The sequence below is a fragment of the Halictus rubicundus genome, chromosome 14, assembly GCF_050948215.1.
Source record: "Halictus rubicundus isolate RS-2024b chromosome 14, iyHalRubi1_principal, whole genome shotgun sequence".
Taxonomy (NCBI): domain Eukaryota; kingdom Metazoa; phylum Arthropoda; class Insecta; order Hymenoptera; family Halictidae; genus Halictus; species Halictus rubicundus.
The window spans coordinates 11,959,201-11,977,714 of record NC_135162.1 but is presented as its reverse complement, the minus strand read 5'-3'; the positions used below and the strand labels follow the sequence as shown (position 1 = coordinate 11,977,714).

Genomic DNA, 18,514 nt, shown 5'->3' with positions numbered 1-18,514 from the left:
TGTTATTACGAACTATACTCCATTTACGTTGACTGGGATAAAACAATTTTTTATGCTTTTGTTCTTGTGGGGGAAAAACTGCTTTGACAAGAATAATGTATTTTTCGTTAATTGTGGTGATATAAGTTGCTCGTCTCTTACCTCCCCTTTGAGTGAGAACCTCAGGACTAAGTAAATTAGGATTCGGATCGAGAGATCGCGGCACGTCCAAATGATTTCCAGTGATCGGCGTCTGTGATGAAGATCCTCCATCTTTCAGACACTGCCGCGAATCACCGAATCCCCCGGCATCCGGCTGAGTTGCTATAAACGACGATGATATTATAGTTATCGTCTGATTGTTAGAGTGATCACTTCGGAGGTACAATATATTTTATATTGTGCAAGTGGGAATAATTTTTAATCTCTCGGCTGCGGCACACTATAAATATTATATTGTTCAGAAAAAATATATTTAATATTTAAACTCGGTTGGTTTAGTTTAATAGAAGGGTCAATCTGATGTAGATGTTTTTGTATTTGTTATAATTAGATTGCGGATTTTATGCGTTTATTAAGAAATCGGTTGGGCGAATTATAAAACAGTAAAAAACTAGAAAAATCCATGAATATTGTCATGTTGTTTTTCTTTGAATTTTTATTTGACTCCTGCTTCCCACAATCGATGCGGAACATTTTTATTTTGCATAAAGATCCGCAGTCTAATTATAATATATAATACATTGTACCTCAAGTGTGAGCTATAATATTATATTGCTCAAAGCAAAATAAAAATGTTCTCATCTTCAGAACATCTTTATATTTTCTGTTTCACTATTATTGAACACGCTGTCAAGGTTGATTGGAATGTTCTGTTAATCTTGAAAGTTTTTTTTTTAATAAATTAAATAGTTTTTCTATATGTAAATTATGTTATTAATGTGTAGAAATATGAATTTGCTGTCACTACAGTCGAGCATTGCCCTCACTGCAAAACTCTAATTTCGAATTTTCCAAACAACTATAATATAGATAAAATACAACAAAGCAATACTTCTTACTACAACGTTTGATTCTATACTACGTTCAAAGTAGAATTTACTGTGTCTTCAAAAACGAAAATGCCGTAACGACAACTTTTTAATATTTCTACTCTACTTGTCTAATCAAAATGTCAGACTCTTGATGTTTCCAAAAAATGAAACTTACAGGAAAAATTGTATTTATCGAGTATATTGTATAATACTGATGTATTTGTGCGCAAGCAATAAGCGTATGTGAATTTGTATCATCGATACTAACGTATTCTCTACTTTTTTTTATCGATCATGTTTGTGTATGTTTGTTCTCCTCTTTTTCGGCATAGATCAAACTAGACCTTTTAAACAAATATGTTTACGTAAGAAATAATGCAACTACCGGACACATTTTCAAGTTACAATTATATCGATCGTTGATACATCATCGACACATGTACTGGCAGATCTACAAATCCTTGTGAGTACTTGAAATAGAATCGTCTTGAAATAGAATTAATATTTAATATTGTGAACAATATTTTTTTTGTCTATTTCTACAAACGTCCACCGAAGCAGAATGATAAAAATTCATCTTTCGAAGCCATGGCAGCTAATTTTTTGAAAAGACTGTATGTATCGTGTTTCGAAAATAATGGTACAAGCGTAATCGACTGCACATGCAAACGCAAGCACATGGCAATTTTAAACGTTCTGTGTAGCATTTATAGCAGAATCGAAACAAAAAAAAAAAAAAGAAAAAAAAACGAAATCACATAGAAACATAAATCTGCTATATTACATTAGGCAATTATAACATTTTCAATGAATGCTAGTATACTGAAATGGACATTTTAACAAAACGTTAAAGAAGTTTTTATAGTGTTCTTCACCTGATAAATGCTCTTTACCAACTTCTATATAATTTCTGTCTCTGCACATGATAATTACGTTAATGAACTACTTGAAGATTCTTGACGTTGATAAATTTATACAATTTTCTATACTTTATCAAGGAAACGAGACTGTGTTCATAACACGAGGACGATCATAAAGAAAGCTTAATCAATCCTATATATATATATATATACATAAAACAAAAAGAAATATACGAGTACAACTAGACCATAGAATAGTCGAAAATAAAGTGATAAATAACAAAGAAAGAAAGAATTGAAATAAAGAAGAGAAGCGAGGCGCATGCGACACTCACGGTAGACATCGGATGCGATTATGTTGTGCCGTTCGAGTGGTGTGGGCGTGCTAGGTAGGACCTGCAAAATGACCTGTGGGGCCCTGTGGGTCACGTTCTGTCCACGGGGCCCCGTACAGGTCGTCTCCTGCCTGCTGCAAGCTGTTTCGTTCAGCGCATTTTTACAATTGTTGGAATAGCGATCGTGCTCGTTGGCAGCGGATGCGTTTGCTGTACCGTTCCCATCACCACAGGCGATCGTGCAGCTCGTGGAAATCGTCGTTGTCGTCGTTGTCGTGCCGGCACTGGTCCCAGAGGTCAACGCGGCGTCGGTGTTGTTGGCATTCGCCGAGGAACCAGTATTCGCGTTCTCTGCGCCGTCGGTTTTCGATTCTATCACTACTTGCATCCCTTCTGCACCCGTAGCCTGATTGTTCGCCACCACGAACGCCGAGTTCTCCTCCTTCGTGATGCTCATGTAGTAGCAGGTGTCCGTTTTCTTCATTATGTGACGCGGACCTGTCGTCATAAACACTCGCAATAATCCCAGTAAGCAAAATGCCGGTTAGTTGGCCCATCATTTGCGCAACACGACCGCGGTTGGTCTCTATGGCCCTACCTCATCGAAGCAATACACCTCGATCACCTCCCATTCAAAGACCGATAACTTGACCCAAAAAAACCGTAGGTCAAGTTTTTTGGGCTCGTTATGAAGAGGAAGGTTCAATCTTCAAATCTATGGTGAATTCTGTCATGAGAAAACTTTTCGAATGTTTCTACAAACGTTTCAATGTTGGCCTCTACGGCCCTACTTTATCGAAGCAATACACCTCGATCACCTTCCATGACAGATGACTAGAAAATGTCAGATGAAATGGTGAAACGCTGTTACCAGGATTTAGGAGGATGGTGTCTTCGTAAAATTCCGGAAGTTCTGCTGGCCTGACCGCAACCAACGCTACCCCGTATTTTCGATGGCTGTGAAACGACGCGTAGGTGAAGGATTTGCCCTCGTACTCGCCGAAAAAGCGGGAATCCCCTAGGATAATGTGATAAATCTCGTTGCCAGAACATTTCCCGTAAAGTCTGTGCCACTCTTCCTGCGACTGCTGTCCTTCTCTGAAAGAGAGAACACTTTTGCTCATTGGCACTTCGGTGTACATCCTCATTGACCCTAGAACGACCTTCTGTAACTGCAAGTGACCCTGCAAACTTTTCTATTTTCCGACATGAAGAAATCAGGATGGCGTCATTCTAGGGTGAAGATGTCACAGTGTATTCTCCGTTCCGCCAACTTACTGTCCTCTGGAGGTATGTAACAGGAGGGTAACTAAGGTAGACGCGCCAGGACACGTGCAGTTGTTCGCTAAGAGGGCGTATTTGAATTCGTCCTCGCACACAACGTGCTCAGCGAACTTCACGTGAAGCTTGTTTTTCGGACGGAAGATTTGAACGTACTGAGGAACGTTCGGTGCGAAGTCCTTCACTGCCCACGATCTGTCTCATCGAAAAGAATAGAATTGTAGGAAGCGCGTTTCACCTGATCGATCAGCAGGCACCAGTGATTTTTTAACTGACCTCAGTATCGTATGCTCGTCGGCGGCGGTTTTGTCCGCGTAATTCCTCGCTGCAAGAACGAAGCACGCCTCTGCCTCGTTCATCCTGGCCCTGATTAAATCGTTGTCTTTGAGACACGAGCCTTGAATGTAAATTACCCTTTGTGCCCAGATGGGCACCTGTAAAATCATTCGCATTGTGGTATCCAGTTCCATCGGCGACAGTAACACCACGTAGTAATCCTGAATTTAACAAGAAACGGTGCACTCTTTTGTGGCCGTATATGTTCTACATACCTACAATTTGTTAGCAATAATTCGAAGCACAATTCCTCTTTTAACCCTCAACCGATATATCGGGGCCTCTCACGACCCCAACAAATTTTACACTAACTTTCGCTAACGTTCAAACTTCTTTAGTACATTTGGAGGCTAAACTTTCACTTCGGGGACCAAAAATTTTTTACTTTTTCTCGCATAGTCCCGGTTATTTTTACGAGAAAATGCCAAAAATCCAAGTTTTAACGTTAGGAATTCACTGATTCAGAAGTTACGCGTGTTTAAAATTGCTCGATTTCAAGCACAACAGCTACAATATTCTCGTTCGTTTTTCCTCTGAAAAGGATGTTCATTTCGACCAACGATGCATGGTTTAAAGATCCCAATAACCCTCTGACATTTCAAAAGAATGGCGCAAAATCCGGTCATGTGACAATTACAATGCAAGGGTGATGAACCGACGACCCACGAACCTCGTGCAGCCCCGTTTTTCTGATGCGACGACGCGCGGGAAGAGTTCTGCCACTCCGTCATAACCCGCGTCATTTTTCATCAACCGCCAACCGTTACTTATGGCCGCTTTCCAAGGGTTCGTAATATTTTGTAGTAAAAACAAAGCGCGCGCTTATATCGTTTCGCGAAGTTTATCGTGGTCATCGTTTCACGCGCTGAGCATCCTAAACGCCATTCGTCAACCATATTGCTTTTCATTTGCGCATCGTGTCGAGCACCACTGCCGCCATGCCGCGGCAAATAAGTTATACCACTTTTTTGATTTTAATGAAAATTTCAGAAGCTTACAATAAAAAAATGTTTTTCAAATATGGTCGATGTCATTTACCTGCAGCAACGGATGGGCGTAAAACTCGTTCAAAAAATCCATGATGGTGTCCGCCTGCAGTGTCGTGCAGCACACCACCACGTGTTTCTCGCTTTGCGCTCGATGCGACGAATAGGAGCCTCCCAGCTTCTGTCGTTCCATCCACGTGAAAGCCAGCTGCTCGAACTGTCAACACAATTAATTTGGCAAATTTTTTCCAAATTTTGGAACAGCTGTTATAGGTTGAAGAGAAATAATTCATTTTTCGGGGGTGGTTTTCGCAAACAACGGGTGCCTTTAAAAAATCAGAAATAACGTTCGGGCACGTAACTATTCAAAGTTTCGAGATGGTCAGGTGGCCAGGACATTGTTAAACAATTTGAAAAAATGTTGAGGTTGAAATTGTAGAACAGCCACCACCTACTACACGCTTTCGGCGGAACAGTTTCCGGACTACCCCGTATGCATCTCAAGAACGTATATCGTGTGCGGCTGACAGGTTTGACAGATGAATTGCATAGTTATCACTGTCATCCCTACCTCCGGTTAGGACGTGACGGCTGGCTTTTGGTAACGTCCTCTGTCATTAGTCAATGACTCCCGGGCAACAAGTGGGAGAGCATATTTGGGTTACGATCTCCCCTCGGACAATTTAATTACGCGTTCGTCAGGGGTCGGGGTTAATTGGTTTTCGAGGAAGAAGTGTCCCCTCGAATACTACCGAGAAATCGTACAGTGATTCCACAAGTTTGCTATAAAAATTATCCAACCGTGTACCAAATTGTTTCTCAACATTTCATAAAGAAGTTAGGGGAGTGTTCTGTATTATTGTTCCCACTCGAGAAAATACCTCCATGAACGGAAAACGTGTTCTCATTTTCGAGCAGAAAAGTTACGAACAGAAACATTATGGTTGACGCATAAATGTGAAAAAAAACTATTATGTAACCGACTGCAAAAAATATTTACAGAACAGTGTCAAAAGGTCCAGCTTAAAAAATCCTACTTTTTATTGTTGAGTCTCTTTAACCATAATTGTCTCCCACTCTACCCTTCCCCTTCTACCACACTACTCTCCCCTCTCCCGGCGGCGAGCATCCCCACGCACCGGCAACGATCGGTCACGTGACGCGACGCGCGCTCCCAATTGGCGTTGCCTCTGTGCCTGCGCCGTGACTGACCCACACAGGAGGTAACTGTATTCCCCTCCGTTCGAGTCACTTCCTCTGACATGGCGTCTACGTAGTATGACTACACTAACAAGTCACTTTCCACAAAGCTCAGGTGCCACTCTTGCGTGCTCGTATTTTCCCCGTAAGAACGCCATCGTCCTTCTTTGTGCGCAACCACCGCCCTTTATTCCCACAACAAAAGGATCGCATTTGCATTCAAGCTTTCGCGAAATTATCGGCAATAGTACCTTCGACTAAGCGTTAACGGAACACCGATTTAACGATCCCCTTTATAAGACGTAACACAATGCCCGGGCTACAAAAACCTCGCGAATAGGAGGAGGAGGAGGGGAAGTGTTTGACATTTATTTCCCGGCGTTCGCGGTCCGAGCGAATATTTATCGTCCGCCGACAATTACTGATGATATAAAACTTTAACTTCGCACTTAACAATGACTGTATCGCGCGGGAATGAAGATCGAGCTCCCCCGGACGTCGTAAAACGAACATAAATCCCGTTTCAGCTACTGCCTCGCGAACACCGTACGAGATAATGTTGACGAGGAGAAGAATCGCGTCGATAAGGAAGAGGGCGAATCGCATAAGTAAATTCGCCGTAACATTTCTATTATGATCGCCGGGAAAAGTTTTATTAATCCGGCAGATGGCGCGTAATGAGCTCGCGCGACACATTCCGCGCGCTTTTAACGACGTCACAGTGAAACTCGGAACCTCCCATTTTAGGTTCGCTGGCCATGCCGACTGCGTCGCGCAGGCTGTTTGTTTTCCATTATGCTGTTTCATTGTCGTGACGCTATCAGCTCTTCCGAAAAGAATGCAATGTCAGCCTCGGAACAGAATTGTTATTATAATTATAATTGGCGCGAGACAATGTCGTTCGAAATATTGTCCAACCAATTATCAGGTTGTTGCCAATGAAACCTTCCGGTTTTGAGAATGTTGGAAAGCGTTTTGACGAAAAAGCGGATCTTGGGGACTCACTTTCAATTTTTATTCAGATATCAATTTTATTCCTAATTCAAAAATATCGTTTCCAATATTCTTGGAAAATAACATGTTATCTACAAAATCTACTCAATGGAGACGACAATCATGAAATGACAAAAAAAAAAATTCCTACGGGCCTATAAAAATCTTAACGTCTTCTCACTTCTAATATTAGGCCATTTTTGGTATTGATACATAAAATCCGCAGTCTAGTAATACATTCTCGATATATGTCAACAACACGGGTCTTGCCAATGTCATGTATCGTACAGGAGACATGCCCGAGACGTGTTATGTTTACACTCCTCGGTGTCCGAGGCCTCTCGCGGCACCTCGCGTATACCCCGCGGTAGTGGGGATAGTTCCGCGACATTTATCACCCAGGTCTTGGCGACATATATAGATAAATGGTTCAAACGTTGGAATCGTCGCTTGAACAAATACTGGGTTACCTAGGGGGCTAAATATGGGGTGTCAAGTTTGTAGTTACCTGTGTAGGTAGGACGATGAGGGCCACGCAGATCATGATGACCATATAGAGCTGCGAGGGCCAGATATCAGGCACGAAGTCCCCGTAGCCGACCGTTGAGAACGTGACCACGACGTAGTAGGTGCTTTGAAACAGATTCAAATGCCTGTGCCCCGCCCTCTGGAAGTGTTGGATTCCGCATACGCTGGAAAATTAAATCGAAAACTGTCGCTCGGAATCGTATTCCGTGGGATTAAAGCTCGCCCGGAGGGCAAGGGTATTGAAATCACCGGGGTTGGCGTCTGTGCGTCCCGGTAATTCGACTCTCTCGTAGCCGAGTGGAACGCGTCGTCCTGCCGTAGTCGTTGGAAACCGATCGTACAATTAGCTGTTCGCTACAGGATCCCGGGATCCTTTCATCTTCGAGGCACCGGCGACGGGACTCGAAGAATCGCGGAAAAGGCGCGCCGCCGTCGAAGGATCCACTCTAACGAACGGCATTCACAAACACCCGCGTGTCCCGATTATGCATGCAACCCCTAGCCACTTCGAACTCGGAAATCGCGTGCGGTCCACGAGAACAAGCACATACGTCGACAATAAGCTACGCTTACGAGAACTCCGCCGTATATCTTTTTCAACCCGAAGAAGGTGTTTTTCAAGGTTTCAGGGCGCAAAAACACTCTAAAATTTTATTAAACCTTGCTCAAAAGGAGGTCGGAACGAGCTGTTTTCGTAATGGGTTGCTATAGAAATGCCCCGGCACTTAGGACGACTTAAATTTCTCGCAAATGTTCCGAAATCACAAAAACAGTATAGTGATATTTTGACATTTGAAAGAGACAGACAAGATATTTATTATGGAAACTTTTACGAACGTACCGCGACATTTTTCTGGTTAAATTGAGCCCAAACACGATGCAATTCGGATCACTACAGCTTGTTTAATCCACGATATAGTAGAACCTCTATTAGCCGAACCTCATTCTTCAATCTTAAACAGTTCAGTTTCACACAGATGCGTAAAGATTAACAAATCAGTCGAGGATGAATAATATACCTGCTGTATCCATTAATGAGTTCGGATAAAAGAGGTTCTGCTGTATCGTGGATTAAACGCGCAAATATGATCCGAATTGTGTCGTGTTTGGACCTGTTTAAATCGGAAAAATGTCAGGAATATGTCAGTGAATGTGTCACTGAAAAACAATGAAAAATAACGTGGGTTTTTTTTACTAGATTAGCGATATATACCCGGTATAAGTGACATATATACTTAAAATAGATATACAGAGTGAAGGACAGACTTTATGCCGTGTCATAGTTGATCAAGGAACACTATTGTTATACAACAAGTATTTCACTTGCTATCGATGCTCGATAACGTTGAAAGGACAAGACAGGATCGACTAAAATCCACGAGCACGGATCGAGCGAGTCAACATACGTGCCATCGCCGCGAATGAGCACGATTAATGAACGGATTTCGATCTGCTGGTTTTATGGAGGATGCCCCGTACCCTAAATTTACTTTCTGAGCGCGTGATCACAAGGAACTGTTCGAACAATTAACTATAAGACTTGCGTACGCTGCGAGGGTGTGCGAAGTGGCGAAAAACGATGACAAAAATTGAATCTTCTTCATTCGTTATCGCAATAAATGTTACTGCAAAAACTCCCATTACCACATCGAGAGATCAAGGTCACAGTATGTGGATCAAGATCTTTCACACGAGGATATTATTATCGTCAATAGATGTTTATTAGAATCATTGAAATGCATCGTTTGATATAGGAATTGCTAATAATCGAAAATGCAAATGCCGTAACGAGATTCGTAATAATAATCACATTTGATATTAATTCATAGTCTGCACGGTTAACTAGTCAACTTCGAAACATGAAATTCAATTATCAATGAGGATAATTCAATTATCAATTAGGAAAATGTTTCTAACATTTGTTTACCTAAAAGTGTAAATAAAATAATATGCAGAATCGTGAAATAAAGAGCATATTAAAATCGGCAAAATGATGACATTTCCGTTTTTACTCGAAGTGCAGCGAAAAAATTGGGACAAGAAATTTTGCAAAATGGAAGATTCCTGGTACTCGTCGATTGTTTTTTCAACTCGCGAACTGATATCACATTTTCCGTCGCAGCCCAGCGTGATTTTTCAAGCGGGATTATCGCCTGTTTCCCAATATTAATAATATACAACGGGCACAAAGGGACTCCACTAAAATTCCAATAGAGTTAACGCACAGGGAAATTAAAAAATCTGAAAACGATGACGCACGTATTTAAAAAGCGAGCTCCCAGAGGATTAAGAGTGACGTACCGGTAATGCGAGCCTTCTTACCTCGCGGAGGAATAATTTTTTGCGGGATTAATGTCAGTTGTGTCATGGAAAATCTGCGACATTTTATGACAGGTATGTACGACTGCATTACGGTTTCACTTTGGCAAATTCGATTAACTTTTTCATTACATTTATTCCGTCCGGCCTGCAATTTATCCGACCGTTATTGCGTTTTCATACGAAGTCAACTTTACGCGACAGATGCTGGAGAAGAACCAAATTTTGTTACAATTAAAAACTATAAACTGAAAAATTTTAATGCCTGGTAGGTTTGCAAAAATACAAATAAAATAATAATTTTCGGATCTCACGTTTCGAATTATGTACTTTTGTCGATCGAACGAAACACCAGACGTTTTCACGTAACATTTATAATAATGGTCCATTAGCAGATTCTAGCACGCGACCCGCCTAATTACAGACTTCCTACACCCTAAATTTCAAGCTCCTCTATTTTGCGAACAGGGAAGAAATTTCAGTACGGTTAATCGAGACGCTTAACAAAATGTCAAGCTCGATATGCTGCGCGCGACGCTAGACAAAATTGCTTGTGTAAATTGCGCTTTGTTTCCCCGGAAAGTCATTATACTCGGCGGCCGATTGACAGCAATCCTAAACCGGAAGACTAAATTAATAAACTAAGACAGAAGACAGAAGTTAATAAACAATATTTTTACTCAAAAATATGGTAATTAGCGCTGAATGAAGGATATTTATTCAACTGAACCCATCGAAGAGCACCGGAACGCACCTAGGAAATCGCGTTGAAATTAGTGTATATTTAGATCGCTGTAACTTTGAAAGTATTGACGCTATTTGAATGAACCTGGACTGTTGCAGAGCGCGAAGCCTGCGCTTTGAAACGGTTTTTATTTTATCGCGATACGACGCCTGGTTCCCGAGATATCGCTGTGTAAAGACAATGCTAATTTTTGAGCATTTTACTGTCTCTTTCTCTGCAGCACGCTCGTCACTGACCTACCCCCACGCGCCGTAAGTTGAGACAGGTCAGTTCTTATTGTTAGTGCACGCGCACTCACGAAGGACACACCCACTCAGTGCACGCGCACTCACGAATGTCCCCCCACTCCATTCGAGCTCGCATGAAAACTTTGAACGCCCATATCTCGAGAACGCATTGAGATATCGAGATGGGACAAAATGCATTGGAAACTGCATCGAATCTACTATCTTCTGCGCGTATTCACGATATGATCAATTCTTTGTCCTTGTGATATAGCGTGGACAGGACGAAATTTATTTCGGGGAGCATAAACGATCTTTTCTATCTCGGGGAGCAAACCTACAAACTTGATTTTTACCATTTCTGTGGACAAAATAAAATTACTATTTTTAATTTGACTTTTGCTTATACTGTACTGTTATCGAGGCAGGTTCAATCTGTGTGAGAAGAGTGCGATAAATGGTCAGCCGTTTCTCGAACAATATGAGGAATTATTTGCGAGTTTCGCAAGCTCGAACTGAACAGGAGTTTGCGTCAACGAGCACCGCAGAAAATACGAGCGGTATTAATCTAATTTCCTAGAGAATAGCTAGTTGGGCGTGACATTTTCAACTGTTCACAGAAAATGTCAGTTTCCTTGAACTCCCCCGACGACGGACACACATAGTTGAAAAAGTTCTGTGGCCTTTCGGTCTAGATGAGAAACGAAAGTTCCGTTAACGAAGAAACACCGGTTGTCCGACCATGTGGAACTTTTCGTTGGCAGTCCGAAGAATACAATCTTCTCTTGAGAATCTTTCGGACAAAAATGCTTCACTGACAAATCAATCTCCGAAATCCTTCGGCAAACAAGACTATTAATTTTCTCATCCAATATTCCCTCTCCCTTTAACAGAAACCCAGGCAGAAAATCCAATTATTAATTTTTTTTCAATTTATAGTTTTGCCAGCGACATCGTAAAATAAAAAATGTTCTTCGATGATGTTTGCACCAGAGTTATTTGTGCCTCCCTCGAATAGTTTCCCTCGGAAAGTAACACACGTCAGATGCTATTCCCATTCTCGGAAACAGTGCCGGTGGAAACGTTCGCCTGGAACTGCCTTCGGTCTGTCACGACAATTTCGATTTCGCCGAGTTTCGAAATAGCGACCTTTGATTTAAATTTTGGATCAGAGGAAAGGTCACGCGTGCTCAGATCTGACGAATAGGGTTACCATTGGAATATCTATTTTGGCGAAAAATTCGGTCAGGGAGATAGCGCCGTGACAAGAACTGATATCGTGATGCATGGCCAAGAATCCATGCGCGAATCCCTTTATCAAAGCTTTTGTGAAAAGTTCAAACTGACCGTTAAACATCGACCGGACCGGACCAGACCAGTTGCGTTTCTTTTGTTCTCAATTTAATAACCAATTGATTATAATTCTCCACGATTTTATTAAAAAAAAATTTTTTTTCATTTTAAAAATTTCTTTTCTTTTTTTAATTATAAATTAACGGACGACCCGGAAAATTAAATCGCATTTCACCTGTTCGTTATCCGTTTAATTCCACGCTTCCCGCCGCTGGAAATTTATAGACACGAGAATTTTGTCGCTGCTCTAATCTTTATCGCAACGCAGCCATTCCTTCATTATGATCAGCACTTCGCTCGGTCGAGCGGGGAAAAAAGTTTTATACCTGTACATACATAGAATGGACCACGTAAACCAGATTACGTAAATGCACTACCAGTTAAAAGTATCAGACCCGGTATTATAATTAATGGAACTGGATAATCTTACTTTACGACGATATAAGGAGACTTATGCAATCAGCGACTGCATGTAATATATCTGCCCTATTTTGGCGGACGAGTTACATTACCGTTTCTTATAGTATCATAATCGCGTACAGAAAGAAAGAATAGTATGATAATATTAGAAATATTATATATTATATTACTATATTGATATTATATTCAGAGTATGATAATATTATAGATGTAATATTCATACTGTAATAATATTATTGATATTATATATTCTATTAATATATAGATATCATACAAATAGTATGATGATATTGCAGATATTATATTCATCCGATAATAATATTAGAGATATCGTATATTAGTGTGCAAGTTCATTTTTCCCGACTTTCGTTTTATTTTGAGTGTACCTGCCGACCCTTGTTAAAAAAAAATTTGTATTTTTCTTCGGCCGAGTTGATCGTTCCGATGATAGATCGTCCGAGGTCCGTGGAAAAGTCGAGGATCGAGGAAACGGGAAAGAGTGAAACTTAGCTGATTGACCCAGATCGTAATGTGGGACAGACATTAATAAGTAATCGTGGCGGCTAGCGCAGATGGATTGGTATCACCATCGATCGTCGTGATTCGTTATTTACGGCGTGGTTTCAGAACAGCCGTTGCCCGTAAGCTCGCCCTTGTCAAGGCGAAACGGAGTCGCGACAAGGGCGGCCGGATGTCTCCTATCGCGTTGTCAATCTCGAAATTATTCGGAAGTCATTTCTCAAACGGCGGACACTGTCCGAGGATTTCCCACCGGGCTGTCTGCTCCTTACAAACCTGGACGAGGGCATGGAAAAAAACCTCAAAATTGCAACCCATTTGCATCATTAGCCACATTAGTCACTATCACCAGAGCATATATATATATACGCTCAATTTATATTGTCTTATAACGCTGAAATATGAAGTTCTTTTACTTGTCATTTTTGTACTTAAATATAATAAAAAAAAAAAGTTTGGTGATAGAGGCCTTCTTTTCATATTTCCTTATGATGCAAATGGGTTAAGAAAAATTGCACAATTTTTTGCATCAACAAATACAAACCTGCAAGCACAAAATAATTCCACGAATAATAACTGGTCCGCGGATTTTAGGGATTTCTAGGAGCAGATCGAATTTAAAACGATCGTCGGAGATATTGAAGGTCATTGAAGGTCATTGCCCTAAAATGTCACGATTTTAATCAAGATTGTTGGAGGTGCCTATTCGTCCTTTTCGTGTCGAACAATAACACAACACCTTGGAGCTTGAAATCTCATTAAAACTAGCTCATTCCAGTTCCAAGACGGGCAACGATCGATTGTTTGCAATGTTACGATTATACTCGGAGTGACATAGTTGCAAACTTTGCGCCACATGTCGGGAGAAGTAATAAGGTGGTACGCTATTCTTTTTTCCGGACGCTTTCGCCGGTATATGTATTTTTAGCTTACAAATTGCTGATCGGCTGACCGCAATCATGTTCGATCACTGGTACCCGACTTCGACAGAGACACACATACACACACACACACTCTATTGTGTAGTATGCATGCACACGGCGAAGAGAGTTGACTGCTAAAAATTTTAACCTTTCTTGTCCGCATTTATATTGTAACCTTGAATTTATAATTGAATTCAAAATGGCCAGACGGCACTCTGTATTTATGGCATACGGTATCGCGTATGCGATACGTGGCAGCGTATTCGAGTGTTTAATGCAGCTTGATGAATATAATGCTGTTTGTGCCATGCGAAACCGTGATGGGAACATTAATACGGGAAAACAATTCTACTTTCGCTTCGGGGCTATGAAAATTATTCCATTACGTGCTAAGATCTTTGTGACATTAACCAGAGGATTATTATTGATTGCGGAGAGGGGTTACGAAGTCATTTCTCGTGCTGAATGAAATTGTTCAAATAAAATAGGAATTCCGTTCCTTGAAAACGAATAATGCTGACTAATAAAAATTCGTTTTAATATTCGCATAAAATGTTTATTATTTTATTTCCGAGGTTGCAAAATGAGTGGATGCAATTTGCAACAGTATAGGGATTGCGAAAATGTGAGAATGTACGAGTACAGTGTTTACTCGATCTATATCCACAACACGGGTCTTGTCAGTGACATATATCGGCTAGAAGATACTGTTCATTCCGAATGAAAAGAATGAAAACAGACGTAATGATTAAAAATAGAAGAAATATTTCAACCTGTACTAAAAGTTGCCGAATCGAAAATGTAATATAAATTATAAAGACACGATTAATGCTGATTGTGTAAACAATTAATGCTGATTGTGAAGACTTTGATAACGAAGTCAGATATTTCGATAGGACAAAAAAACCGGTTTCAATATCTGGGAAACAAATTTATGAATGGAAATTATATTCGGATTGCTAAACTTTCCTCGTTATTCGAATAACGTAATGTAACTTCTATGCAAGTTATAGGACGCGGGCTTCCCGCAAACTTAAATAATGGGTGAAAATAAGGCCGGCGGAACGGTTAAGAAAAGTTTACCAGCACGACGACGGTAGAATTATAATTTGTCATTACTGAACAGCCAGTCGTCCTGCGCGAAGGAATACGAAAATTATTGCCGGTTGGTAAATGTTGAATCACGTTGCCTGCCACGCAATTAAGCACATTCACGCAATAAACGGCTGAGAATCACGAGTTTCATAAAATTTTGGCAACTGCAGTTCTAATTCGCGCCATTGCGAATGCAAAATCTCATATCTCTATATAATATCAATATTCTATTTAACTATTTACTTTTTTAAATTTATTTATACCAAATAAAAAATCGCGAATATATTTTTAACATGATCCGGGGTCGATTGAAATTGATTCGTCGCTTTAAATATTGAAAAATTGCACCGCGTCGAAGCACACGTTTTCATTTAGTTGAATAAATTTTTGTCATTTGATTTTTAAACGTAGGCGGTGTTGTTTTATTTTTCATTTAAATGCGAGTGTTTTTATTTTTCAATCCGGCACGCATGACAAATCGCGAAATTCATTCTCGCACTTGACCAAGGATAAAATTATTCAATGGGCATGTAATTACAAAGTGCAGCATTGTTTATTAATGGGCCGCATGCAATATTACTGTATCAAAATGCACAGACTAAGATGAAACAATGTGGAGAGGCCTGGGAAAAATTCGTACGACTTAAATAATAATTTAAGTAATTAACTTAGACGAAGACTCACCTGGTGAAGACAAGGCATAGTAATGTAGCAGTGAGAATCATCAGTTGTTGACTTAGAGCTGATTGGGATCTCTGCATGGCTCGGTGTAGATCATTCTGCTAGGCAGAAATATGAACAACGGTATAGATACTTACACACTCGTCAGTTTAGGGTAATTAAAATTAATAGATTACTCACGAACATATTCTGCAAGGAATGCTTCGCCAGCCAACAGTTCAGAAACACTGGGATGAAGAGATTTCGCATTGGTGGATAAAGTAGCTGCGAAAAAAAAATTCAAAAATTCATTTCAATTATTGCCAATATTATTAAATACGTTATTAAAGGCAGGAAGCACATGCAAGACAATCAAAAAAGTGCCGTATCACACATTTTATCATTATTTCATTAGATCACTTTGATTTCATAGCGATCAAAGTTTTAATGTGCAGTTTCTTTTGCGCGAAAATTTATTTGTCTCTCGAGGTACAAGTGTTTTCCAAGCGGTTACGGGACGCTAAGATTTGGGATTTGGGGATTTTGCCGGGACATTGGAGGAGAGGCACAAAGCTAATAAGATTGGACCAATTAAATCTCGGAGCGCAAGTCTCTGATGGCGTTACATCCTATTTCTGTCTAGATCGAGGTTAACAAGCAGAGATCGATGCACCGGCAACATCTTATACAATTTGACACAAACCTGAAGAAAACACCTTTTATATTCCAGTCGTCGACAATTATAAAAGAGCTACGCGGAAATTCCGTACAGTGTCCAACATAATTGATTCCTCACCGACGAGTACACATAAAAATATTAATACGTAGCAAAAAAACTTCAATGTTATTATGTGTAAAATGTGGTGTTTGTAATGCTCAAATAAAATAATTTAAGTCTTGCAGGTGATCATGGAGTTCAATTGAGTTTGGAATTCCAAAAAACAAAATTAAATTGTATACTCGATGTATGTCCAAAACGGGGGTCTAGCCGTGGACATATATCGGGAAGGAGATACTATTCTTGGGTCCACGCCGAACGTAGAAAAGGACAGCAAAGCTCGAGTGGCATCGAGTGGCTTTTAAAATAAGAGTAATTAATATAGGCACAGTAATTGGGTCCCTTATCCTACGCTTTGATAAACGTGAAATCGGTGGATTAATTGCGGTGCAGAATGGCGGATAAAGTTGATCGATTACTCACCGTGATTGTAAACGGTATGGTGTTGACCAGCTCCAAGATGAAGTGGAACGAGAGTAGCTGCTGCCAGACGTTTCCCTGTGAACATGACGAAGACAGCTCAACAAACCCAGCGACAATTTCAAGAAAATACAAAGTGCGTTAGAAGAGTCTGAGAAAAAGATCGAACAGTCGTCCTGCATTTTCTTTTCTTTCTGTCCAGTAGCCGTGCAACACTATGCGCATTATACTACGTTAACGAGACACTAATCATTGTTCTAAATCAATCATTTGATGTATCCTCCATCTCCGAACACGGGTTCCACGCTGCAAAACATAAAAATAATTGAAGCTTAACTTCTATTTGCTGCACAGTAACTCCCATCAATATTCGAACAATATTAAAAAAAAAAAACAATAACTTTTCGAAAATTTATGCAATCAACTTTCTCGACAAGTTCTAGTTTGTTAGGACTTAAAACTTAAATAATTTCTTCCAGTTTTAAAATAGTTATTTTATTTGAAACAGTAGTACAGTGTTTACTCGATATTTGTCATATATGACAGATATCGGCCAGGATAGTTCTGGGACTTTTATCGCCTGGATATTTGGGACATATATCGAGCAAAGAATATTAATGGAAATTACTTCATATTATTTGTAATTAATAAGTAAATGCGACTCACGTTCTCAAATTTTGTCGCAATTGTCGTTATCGTTTAATCTGCTACAATTTCAATCTTTTATTATTAATCGTTAAAATGGTTGTCGCGGCTGATGATCCGTTCATAATCTTTTATCCAATTATCTGCGAACGAGTTTAATGAGAAAGGTTTGAAGATTGCAAATAAAGCAAGAGGTCATTAACGACGCCATGGAAAGAGGATATTCGTTGATTTATTCAGTTCTCCGCGGACTCGTAAAATTTTAGTGAAAGGAGCCTAAAATTTAGTATAGACCGTTCGCTTTGAAGTTTTCCTAACTTGAGAGTTTATTGAAAACAATGGGCAAGTGGATGAATGCCTATTCACAAAATTTCTGCTTTTTTCGGAATGGGACCTCGTTATTCCTGTAGCCGACGATTGCACGAGCAATTAGGTCGACTTCCGTTAACTACCAAATAATCATTACCCCGACTGTTTCCGTTTTTATTGTTCGTTCACGTTCTCGCAGATCAGAAACTCCGAGGAACATAATCTTTATGCAACTTTTTGTTGCATTGAAACGACATTTAAATGGAATGAAATATGAAATTCGAATGAAACGAACAATAGTAAAAAAGTTCATCATTTTACCTAGAAATTTATCTATACGGAAATCTATGAAAATTCAATTTGCAAATTCTCGTTCCTGCCTGACCATGGCTGACTGTTTCTACTTGCCAATTTCCGGAGAATTTCTGCTATGCATTTTACTAGGAATAATCGCGACTTCCAGTGTTAATTGTTTTTCACGAAACTTGTACCAACATATTTGCGACATTTTTCCGAGTAAAATGAGCCCAAACATGACAGAAGACCTTATACAGTGTTGTCTCGATATATGT

General features: G+C 40.0%; 1 protein-coding gene across 9 annotated transcripts in view; it reads right to left on the bottom strand.

Annotated features, from left to right (window-relative positions):
* Nucleotides 1-18,514, bottom strand: part of Slo2 (slowpoke 2) — a 156,457-nt gene that overhangs the window by 17,320 nt on the left and 120,623 nt on the right. For 3 of the 9 annotated variants that reach the window (XM_076799870.1, XM_076799877.1, XM_076799875.1), the window contains 10 exons: nucleotides 16,992-17,066; nucleotides 15,992-16,075; nucleotides 15,815-15,912; nucleotides 7,513-7,696; nucleotides 4,864-5,028; nucleotides 3,766-3,986; nucleotides 3,487-3,684; nucleotides 3,080-3,306; nucleotides 2,209-2,706; nucleotides 142-303 (listed from right to left, as the gene is read on the bottom strand). In XM_076799870.1, the coding sequence (XP_076655985.1) occupies nucleotides 142-303; nucleotides 2,209-2,706; nucleotides 3,080-3,306; nucleotides 3,487-3,684; nucleotides 3,766-3,986; nucleotides 4,864-5,028; nucleotides 7,513-7,696; nucleotides 15,815-15,912; nucleotides 15,992-16,075; nucleotides 16,992-17,066 (1,912 nt within the window). The remainder of the gene's footprint in view (nucleotides 1-141; nucleotides 304-2,208; nucleotides 2,707-3,079; nucleotides 3,307-3,486; nucleotides 3,685-3,765; nucleotides 3,987-4,863; nucleotides 5,029-7,512; nucleotides 7,697-15,814; nucleotides 15,913-15,991; nucleotides 16,076-16,991; nucleotides 17,067-18,514) is intronic. The other 6 variants (XM_076799871.1, XM_076799876.1, XM_076799879.1 and 3 more) reach the window with 4 other exon arrangements.